At 35.7% G+C, this 11311-nt stretch overlaps 1 protein-coding gene across 1 annotated transcript in view; it reads right to left on the reverse strand.

The window, feature by feature from the left end:
- The window catches only part of LOC111507392 (uncharacterized), a 128229-nt gene extending 117273 nt beyond the window's left edge, over positions 1-10956 (reverse strand). The window contains exons 1-2 of the mRNA XM_023162690.2: positions 10810-10956; positions 10053-10264 (exon numbers count right to left, since the gene is read on the reverse strand). Coding sequence (XP_023018458.2) covers positions 10053-10264; positions 10810-10928 — 331 coding nt within the window. The 5' untranslated portion in view covers positions 10929-10956. The remainder of the gene's footprint in view (positions 1-10052; positions 10265-10809) is intronic.
- Between the last annotated feature and the right edge of the window lie 355 nt (positions 10957-11311).

Raw genomic sequence — 11311 nt, forward strand, 5'->3', positions numbered from 1 at the left:
ACTGGGTCCTAAAATTCTTAGTCCAGCCAATTCCTTGGCTGAAGAGTCGGCAATGCGATTACCTTTACTCCTGTCGTATCTTTTAACCCACCTCAGGATAATTATCTACCGAGGCTTTGTCTGTTCGAAGCTAATAGAGCTTGTCTGTTGTCAGTGCAGATTCCACCAAAGTGGTATTGTAATTTTATAGCGGCGCTGGAATGAATGTGTGGCTCTTGATGGAGATTACGTTGATAAGTAAAGCTAATTTTAAACAAAAAAAACGCGTTATTTGCCTTAGGCCCTGAACTTATCAGCCCATGTGTAATAATCATTATGATTATTACACTCACAAAAATTGGTGGATATACATGACATACATGTCATCTCACGAAGATACATCGACATAAAACTCAATCCACTATGATTTCAGATGAATTAGGCTCTTCAAGGCAAATAATTGCATTGTCAAGGTGCAACATTGACCGCTGATTGAGGTTCGTCCACTGCCTTTCACTTCAGCTTTTATTGTTAAGCAAGTAGATTAGACCAGAACTCAAAAATAGAAAATTTGTTATTCAATACCAGACAGCGCTACAATAATGGTTCAGTCTACCACCATTGCTGAGACCTACAGCAAATTTAGGCAGCAATAACCATTGTAACAGACTGTTTTAAGGAGTATCGTTTCTGGATTGAGGCTTCTTTTGATCCCATAGATGGCGTCGTCCTAAGGAAAGATGTCATCGTAGTTACTCATTGAGGTTTGTTTTTAGGTACAGTTGAGTACCGAAAAACGTTTATAGTTCAGCCTTATACTACTGATAGGACCTACGGCGCTGTCTTGTGTTGGATCACAAAAAATACTTTCTTCAATTCGGGTCTCATAGAAGCATTGCTTGCTTAATCCTAATCCAAAATAAGAAAATAATTTATTGACTATTGTGTATGTGTGTATTGTGTTATTTCAGAGTCTGAAATTTTGTAGAACTCGAAACTAATATCACCTACTGTATGCCAGATTTCTTATTCCAAAGTAACATCTAGTCTTGCCGATGAAGAATCGACGGTGAGCACCTGGTGTTGGGGTTGTTTTGCTCCAACTTTCAGGCTCTTTTGAAGTTAAGATAAGTTTGAATTTTGTTCCCTACTTCATGCACTAAGGAAATTTTGTTTTTGATCATCCATTCACGAGATATTTTTGTTTTTCTTGAAAAAATTAAAGATGCGCATATGCGTATGACTGCCATAAAACTATAGGCTTCAAAACTTCACTATTTGTACACTTATCTGGTGATGTTTCGATTACTTTATCCATCTTCATTATCATACCGACGCTCAATTTGATATTATCAGTGTCAATGATAATAATATCAAACTTATTTACACCAAAAGACGAATTATAACTACAAATTTAACCTTTTATTGAAACAACGATAAAAATAAAATAAAAACAACAATGAAAATTAATTGGCCTCCGGGGCGACTTCATTGATTCCAGTGGCGCATTTGCTTTTTCAGCTGCAAGAAAACCCGGAAAAACCTGCAGCACCACATCATCTGAAGATCTTGATCTAACAATGTCCTCTCTCTTATAAAACAAAATGTAGGGTGTCTCCAGAGGCTCCAATAAATTCAATGCATCGCCAGAACACTTCGTGATACGACTATCGTCAAATTCAAACCAGTCTGTTTCTTCTTTGACCAAGGCGTAATAATGACCAAATTCAACGCCAGAACCACTGTGAACAATGACTGCATGAATATTATAATAGTGGTCTGCTAGGTTGAAATGTTCATCTATTTCGAACCTTCCAAAGAGTTTCTTGCTTCCGTTAGAGGTAGAGTCTTGTTTGAAAATCATCAGTGTTATTATTAGTGGTGCCTCAGCTATACTCGTTTCCTTATACCAGTCAGTTAGTTTGGCGCATGTTTGACAATACAGTCGATCATCACCTGTTGAAAATTCCATTTTCAGATTATTTAACAATAAGCTGTGCACGGACTGGTTATTAGTCATTTTAGGAAAAGCTAGATGAAGTTCCAGAAATTCACATAAGTTTTCGGTACGTCTTGAACATTTACCACAAATGGACTGTACGGAATCATTCAATCCAGAGCGGTCAAGAGTATTGATTTTGCTATTGTTTCGCTCACGAAGAGTATTCAACAAGAACACCAAGAATTCGGAACAATCCTGTTGTTGTCCTAACGAGTATCTAGTGGACTTCAAAGACTCCAAGAAATCGGTTGGAGGGAAAGATGATACCTTCTTACGAAACTGCAGCTGCATGAATAGGTGTTTGAGTTTGATGAATAAGTAGGAAACATTCCCGTTCTCGTTCATCATTGAAAATTCGTTCTTGGAATCCTTCGTCATGAACAACAATTGTAAAATGCTATTCATGTAGCAAGTGTTTCATTGATTATCCAATCCAATTTTCTTCTCTAGATTTTCAGGACAACTATCTACTGATTCGTAAGGAAGAACATGTTTCACAGAATCTCCATTAGAACCATTTCTCAAGCTGCGATCGATCCTTCCAAGTGGAGAAGGGTTTCGTAGAGGGATCGATTCGGCTCTTGCTTCATGAAGCTCTTCCACTGAAAGAGAACCAGTTCTACGAGGACTGCAACTCATATTATACAAATTATAACGTTTTGATTCAAATAGGTTGGATAAGGAAAATAGATGGAGCCTTTGAAGTGTCATCAGATGATACATATTCCTTTCAATATGCAAAATTTTTTAAATTCAAGTTGATGACAAATTTCCGAACTATAGGTCGGAAACTTTTCAAAACCCCCTCGTCACATTCAAGTGGTTCCGGAAAAAACTCGTGTAATTAGTGAAGAATACCGTTTTGGTATCTTTGTGAAGTGAATATTGACAAATTACTCTACAAGAAAATTGTAGACACCGGTTTTCTGAAATAATTTGTCTTTTCAATTTTTCCAGTGATCCCAGAATTTGATTTTGAAAATCATTATCGTTTGATCGTTTATCGTTTGATTATTATTGATATATAACTTTACTTTATTTTCATTCATGCAATTATGTAGTTTCTCTTTGATAATTATCATTCATAATAATTCATAACGATATTGAGAATATCAAGACACTTATAAATTGCGTTGAAAGCGGTCAAAAAAGTAGAATGTTGAATTTTTCCTGCTAAATTATTCCCAAGTAATTCCAAGAAACCAATTCATCTCAGTCCTTTGTCCGTTCCAGATAATTCAACGGAGGCTTTGTTTTTGCGTTTTCTTTCATTATGTGGGTCCGTATTCCGAAGAAGGGTTGAATTTTCACACCCTTGAATTAGTGATTTCAGTGGAAAATCGATAGCCGGGAACGTTGGGAATGATTTTTTAATTATTCGGAAGCTTTTAGAGAAAACTTGATTATTACTGACAATGAAAACACTTGACATGTCGTTGGGTTCCCTTTCCAATATAATTGAAAAAATTTGAAATTAGGCAGAGAGACTGTTCAAAAAAAGAGGAGAATATTGAAATTTCGCGGACCACGTAGATTTGTTTTATGTTGATACACTCCTCTCGAATATATGTTCATAGATTCACATATTTGGATTGTTCGTGAGAGAGATGAAAGTTGAAAGTGTTTTGCGTGTTTGGCAATTTTTGCTATCGAAAAAAATGGATCAAAGAATTAGCTTCAAATTTTGTGTGAAAAATTAAATTGAGTGCTTAAAAACACTTGAAACACTACGTCGTGTTGGAAGAAAGCAGATATTACTGAGTGGTTACAAATGAAAGCTCTTGAATCTACTTTTTTGTAATGATAGAATCAGAGAAGAATTGCAGGCATCTTTGAACATTAGTATAGCTAATGAGATTATTTCTTTCAGAACATCCGCTAGAAATCTGGGTTTGATAATTGACAATAAACTCAAATTCACGGAGCATGTCACGTCAAAGTTGAGAATTGGCTATGCTAATTTGAAAATGATCTACCCCCAGAGAAAATTTCTAAATCAAAGCACAAAGAAAAAACTATGTGATTCAATTTTTCTCTCACACATGAACTTCTGTGATAGCATATATGGGCCGTGTTTAGATAATAGATATTCCGGGCGCATTCAGAAATTACAAAATTCTTGTGTAAGGTTGATATTTGGTATAAGGCGAAGACAGAGAGTGTCGCATAAAATGAAGGAAATAAGTTGGATGAATATGTATAATCGAAGACTGCTTCATACATCCTGTTTCTTCTATAAAATCTTAAAATACGAAAAACCTCCTTATTTACACAAAAAAATCATCTTTAGAAGCCATGTTCACAATGTAAATATTCGTAGAACAGGAATTATAACTATACCCTCCCATAAGAAAGAGATATTCAAACGTTCCATCACATACTGCACGGCAAATCTTCTGAATAAATTTCGGATCACTGACTTCACAAAATCGATGGCGTCATTCAAAAGAATGGTAAAAGAGAAGCTATCTCAACATTAAGATATTTAGTACTCACCTGACAGTTTTCATAATGTTCGAAATATAATAATCTCAATCTTAGTCTCAGTATATGCATTTTCCCTCTGGGCCTCATCAACAGCACCTGATCTCGTATCAGAAAGCTGACAATAGGCCAATTAATCTGTATATCACAAAATATATGTATTATTATACTAGTCATGTAATTGTGGATTCGGATTAATAAACGTCTTATTATTATTATTATTATTATGTTAAAAGCGGAGCTCCTCATTTTGGCTAAACGTCAAAGTCAAAATTCGTCAGGTTTGTCACCGATGAGATGGCGAAGATTAAAGGAATGTCGGTTCCTCGGTTGCCGCCTTTTCACTGTGATCTCATCCAATTGAGTTGGTTTGGGCTCAAGTTGAAGGATTCATCGCAAGGAATAATGAGACCTTCAAGCTGTGTGGAGTAAAGAAATACCTATACAGTGCTCTGGAAACAGTCGACCAAAAAGCTTGGGAAAAATGTATCCACAAAACAATTAGGATCGAAGCAGAGATGTGGGATCTGGATGATCGCATAGGCTCATTATCAGAAAAAATTATCCCAGTTGTCATCAATCCTAATGAAACTGATCTATCCAGTGAAGAAACACTCAACGAATCCTTGTAGACTTTTTTCAGATCAAAATGATCGCAATGTTTCATTCGAAGTAAGTATGCCCATTAAGTCTATAAAATTGTTTCTGAATCAACTATAAATGTCAATAAAGAATATGAATCTTCATTTCCAAACCAACAAGAATATATAAAGTGTATCTCTCAGTGCAGCCACACTTTTCTACTTCCTGAAAATGTCAAAGCCGAAGCCGAAACATCGAACAACGCAAAATTTTGAACACGGTTCAAATCGAAATCAGATGTTCAAATTGAAGGGGTTATATTTTTAGGAGTGATTAATTTTTTTGGGAAAGAAAGTTTTTGGCTTTCTAGTAGTAGTAGAAAGCCAAAAAAACCAAAAAAACAGATGTTCAAATTTCTAACCGCGGGAATCTATTCTATTTGTACACTTATCTGGTGATGTTTCAATTACTTTATCCATTTTCATTATCATACCGACGATCAATTTGATATTATCAGTGTAAATGATGATAATAATATCAAACTTATTTACAACAAAAGACGAATTATAATGTTTGGATAGGTTGGATATCCAAATCAATAGAGCCTTTAAAACGTCATCAGATGATACATAATCCCAAAATAAAATATTTAAACAAGATTAGTTTTCACCAAATTTTAATTATCTTCTCATCGTACAGAATATATGAATGGAAAATTACATTAATACCCCGAGTCCGACGCCTAATAATATTATCTTAAACGTAATATCAGAAAAGACATGGAGCGGTTCTTTTGGCAGTATTTTGGCATTCTTTGTCGGTGTTTTCGCGTTCTTTGTCGCAAATCCCTATTTCAATGGCTCGTTAGCGGCGTCCTCAAGGGATATAGAGGGTAGACATATCTCAATGATCAACTTTATCAAAAGCATGTCACTAATTATAGGGGAATTTCCATAAAAGTTATGCACACCAGCAAAATTGTTTGAACAAATCCTATACAACAAAGTTTATCTTCATACTGCTGATATCGGCATATCGGTTGGAAAATGACATGGAAGTTTTATGGATATATTCGACATGAAGCGTGTGGCAGCGAAGTTCGTTACAAAATTGCTGAATTTCGACCAAAAAAACCGTCGCATGACCATCGTTCGGAAATTGTTGAATAACATTAACGGTGATCCAGATTGAGGTATATGGATATTATATCAAAACCAATCGTCTCAATAGAAAAGCCCGAGAGAGCCACGACCAAAATCAAATCATGGTGTTTGCATGCACCTGCTCACTCGCCATTGCTTGTTCGTGATATTTTTGCCAAAAACAACAACGCAATCATGCCTCAGCCAGCATATTCACCAGGTTTGGCCCCATGCGACTTATCTGTTCTCCCAGTATCGAGGAGACCCATAGAAGGACGGCGTTTTGCGACGATTGAGGAGATGGAAACCTAATTACTAAGAGAGCTCAAGGATATACCAAAAAATGCATATCAGAACTGCTTCGAGGACAAAATAGACATCGGTGAATTGATACATATAAGAAAAATTAAAATTCCACATGTTTTGAACAGGCAGCGTATATGGGTTAACGTGTAGTGTAGTGTTTCAATCTTGTTCAGATTTAAACTGAAGTGATGTTTCAAATATGAGAAATATTGCATTTTTTGGAACGCTGATTGAAACAAATTAAAATTATATTGATTAACTCAGTATACCGAACTGGGAAATACTTGATGGACTAGTATATACTCAACAATAACAAAGATAAGCTTTATTGCGTATTTGCATATACACATCGATTTTGAACTATATATCTGCATCACTATCAATTGAAATTACCTTTTTGATATTGTTTAATTAATAACATAAACAATGCTAATGGATATTGAAATATATTCAGAGAATTATTACATCAAATATGGATGCTTTGTCGATGGTGACGGTTATTTTATAATATTATTTTATCCAAGTTTCAACAGTTGTAGGGTAGCAGAAGAGACAGGTGATTCGCTACAGTTCAAAATGCAAGATCGGTTGAAACTTTTTCATTTCCAAGCTATTCTGTCGAATATCATCGATTTTTCAAAATATTGTTAACTTATTCAAAAAATCCACTACAATGTTACATTTTTACTAATCAGTTTTACAAAACCGCAACACGTGTTTCGCCATACAATGGCTTCTTCGGGCGTGTCTTCACTTACTATATTCTACATATTCAATGCTCGATATACCTAATTTTACAATTTGGATTACCTGGAGTACATGAGTTTTACCTAAGTTTGTAATGAATTGAATTACTTGAGCTCATGTCTCAGTTTCCACATTCGAAAAAATATTTAGTAACGGAAAATTATTCAATTTTAATAGAGCATTCAGTAAATTACCCAAATTTTCGAATCTATTGATTTCTAAACATTCTAGAAGACTGAGTTTCAAACTCTTCTCTTCTGAATGTAACACGCCGTAATCAAGATTGAACTCATGTCCTTCTCTTGGAAATATGGAATTCGCCTTTCTATTTACAAAAATACTCCTATGCTCTTTAATTCTTTGGGAAGATGTTCTACCTGTTTGGCCAATATACAGTTTTGGGCAAGAGCTATTGGTCAGCTTCAATACTCCTTATCTAGTATCATCAAGTATCGGCCAATTTCATCATATAAAATATTGTAATTATCTTTGGGGCAGTGTTTCTTAAACTTTTCGAATTCATGGCTCCCTTATGTTTTTTGAAGGTTATCGCGACGCCCCGAACGTAAAGACTACACTAGATATTTAATTATTAAAAGTAGGTAGGTGTCTATCTGAACGGATTGCATTTTGCAATTGCTGATATTATCATATTATCAGAGGATTTTCATTAATAGGTACCAACGTATTACCTTTACTCTTAGTTATCTATGCTGTGAAACGTTGTACCTTGAGACTCACCCGTGACCCACGGCGCCCCAGTAAAGGTTCCATGGAGCCCCAGGGCGCCGCGGCGCACACTGCTTTACGGGTTACTTCATGGGAAATAAACCTTATCAAATGTACTTTGATGCACTGTTTGGAACCTTTGGTGTAGTAATGATTATTACTGGGGTTATATTTCTATTCAACACTTCGACACGTGTTTCGATCATCAAGTGACCATCTTCAAGAGGAAGATTAAAACGCACTGTTATTTACGTTCAATTCACGATCTGGGTAACATTCAACCCTTGTGGAGGATTGAATCGTGTAGATTCAAGATATCCTTCGAAACTGTCTTCCTTAAAAATACAATTAGTGAATCTCTCCGATAAATCTCTCATAGAAAAAAGATATTGAATTGAAATTTCTCCAATCACAGGGTTATCAGTGACGTTCCTGTATAACCAAAAAGCATGTCAATCGGTATATCTTCATATGGTTGGAGTTAACAGTTCACCATTCCAGAACAATACTCCTCATCATTGACAGAATTGCCAATATAATAGAATTCGATATTCACAGGATAATTCAAGTTATTTTCAGAGGCCACTCCCATACACCTGAGTGGATCGACATTTTAGTGTACATAATGTTCACGTAGGGTGGAAATAAATTGGAACTCATATTTGACACCGAAATATAATTCATTATTGATTTCACAGGGGAATTGAAGATATAATTCATACGAAAATTCAATACACTGCATTTTATAATGATTGTCTCATGATTTTCATCGCTGTTTTTTGGGTTATTAACCGAATACGATTCGAAAAATAAGCATAGCCAAATTGATAGAATGGAGTGTTACTGAAAAGTTCTCATCAGATGACATCAACTCTTTTTAGATTGATTTGAACACAAAAGAAACCGCTACGAAATTCACATCAGAAAGGGTGTTTCATTTGAAATAACAGAGTTATCTCTTTGCGAAATTATAAAAAAATACAATGAATGTTCAACACTCTGTATAATATTGGGAAATGAGTTTTATCGAAATCAATACTTAATAACATCTTTTATGCTTGGTCAGAATTCTAAGAGATGATTTCCTTAGATTTCGATGTTATTCAGTTTCCAATTGTACCTAGCATTTTCATTGAAAAAATAACTTGGTTATAGTTAGGTACATAGTACTCCATATGAAATCATTCTTTTTTTCCTAACCTATTCAAAAGTGTAACGAAATAGAGGGTGTGTCATTGAAAAAATAAAACTAAACTATGTCACACTTTTTGAGCCACCCTGTAGATTCCAAAATAATTTCCTTCCGCAGACTCAATCTATAGATACTTTAAAGGGAAGCGTTCACATTTGATTCCACCAAGAGCGGTACATATCAGAAATACGGCCTGTGGCTGCTCATTGTTTTGAGGTTCAGCTCAGTACACCTCGAACTCCACTATTCAAGAATTATTTCATTCGGAAAACTGCGTTTATATGAAATTAACCTTCTGAGAACGTTTTTCCAAATGGATATAATCTCCAGTGATTCAAATCCACTATGATTCACTATTTCGCACAGACACCGCTCTTAGAGCGCCTTAAGGATTTTTCTGAAGTGCTTGTGTTGTCCTAAAAAATATTTAATGATTGGTTCGGCTCCCAGGGATCATGTCGTATGGGGTGCCCCACCATGTATATATTCTTGTAGACTATCGAATGTGACATATAGAAGATATTATATTCTTTTGACACGCGTTTCCATTTCAGTTGTCTTGATTTTCTTCGTTGATCGACTTTTCAAATAATTTATTCCTATAATTATATCACTCTTCCAGAAATATAAATTATAGGGGTCAATATTTTGCTTACCGAAAAATCTATTTCTGATATTCATCAACTGTCACAATTTATTAGTGAACTATGGTCTAGAACTTTCTTCAATTCTGATGATTTTAATTTCACGATGAGAATTGAAAATATCAAGAAACATATTGTAAACATCATTTTCATTTTTGAATTTTAATACGGCCATGTGCGAAAGTTTTCTTCAGAGCATCTGCTTTTCATTACTGCAGCCTCTATCTTAGAAATGAAAAACTTACCGGCAACTGTTACATTATGCGTTTCCGAGGCCAGACGAAATGCTGGAGCTTCGCTGGAAATTTCGCACCGGTATGCTCCTCCGCTGTGGGCCCTAGAGAGGTTTTGGAGCTTAATTTTGCAGCGAGTTTGACTACAATCCGTCCCAGCGGAGGCTAAATGCACGCCTGCTACCGGAAATAACATCGTGTTTGGTTTTCTGCGCGGCATGTACCTAAAATCAACAAAGAAAAACCAGCTACTATGATATTCATTTCGAATCGTCAGAAAATGTTTTGTCATTCATGCTGTCATTCAGAGAAAATGCGAAGAGAGGAAGTATTCTTCTTGAGCTCGTTCAGTTTTATTTTATGAATGACTCTACGAGAGTCGAAAATGAAGCTAACATCAGCTCATTACAATAATTGGAGTGTAGCGGTGCTAAAAGTAACATTTCAATAAAAATATTTTTCACGATTGAAACATCATGTTTCTGGAAGAATTTCACGCGAACATTTAATAAAGTACACATCCCCATAAATTTTGATATCTGTTTAAAAAAATCTGTTTAAAACCTGTGTTTCCGTTAATCAGCTGTCGCCCCCATTCGAACGAGAACTCTCAGAAGTTGAGAAACTTGTGCAAGCTAAGGACTAACAAGGTCTTACCTTTTAACGTGTGATTCCTAACACGAAAACGATTGAACATATCCAGAACATATAGCAACCGCGTATCAACCGAATCGATATTCAGTTGCAGACATTCTCCAAAAGCACTCACCTGAAGAACTCGTGGTCGTCCTTGTACCACTTGACGGCATACAATTCTTCGGTGCCCATGTCAAAGTGGCAGTCCAGGTCCATGTCCTCGCGTAGGTCCGCTACGAGAGGGGCGTTCATGCTTGTCAGGCGCAGGCCACTCGATTCTCCAACTGGAATTCATGAAGTACTTCGTTTACACATTTTGATCAAATATAAGTGAGCGGGACTTTTATTTGCTTTCCACAGTAATTACGATGAAAAATACTTTTGTGGTTAACGGCAGGGTTGGCGGTCGACTGAAATGGCGGATAGGTTGTAGAGGGTGGAGTTAGATATTTGAGAAAATACGATTTTGGACAAGAAGTTCTTTCAAGGGATATTTTCAAAATAAGGGGAGTTGACCGCTAGATGATTGGTATTTCATCAAAGTTATTTTTCGGTTCAATTGACGAAACGTCTTCAGATAAGGTTATAATGTATACCAAATGGCTGGTTTTGTGATCCAATATTTTTGAATAAGG

Source organism: Leptinotarsa decemlineata, unplaced genomic scaffold (assembly GCF_025532065.1).
Source record: "Leptinotarsa decemlineata unplaced genomic scaffold, Ldec_3_MD MMD2_tig00026314_RagTag_RagTag, whole genome shotgun sequence".
NCBI classification, from domain to species: Eukaryota; Metazoa; Arthropoda; class Insecta; order Coleoptera; family Chrysomelidae; genus Leptinotarsa; species Leptinotarsa decemlineata.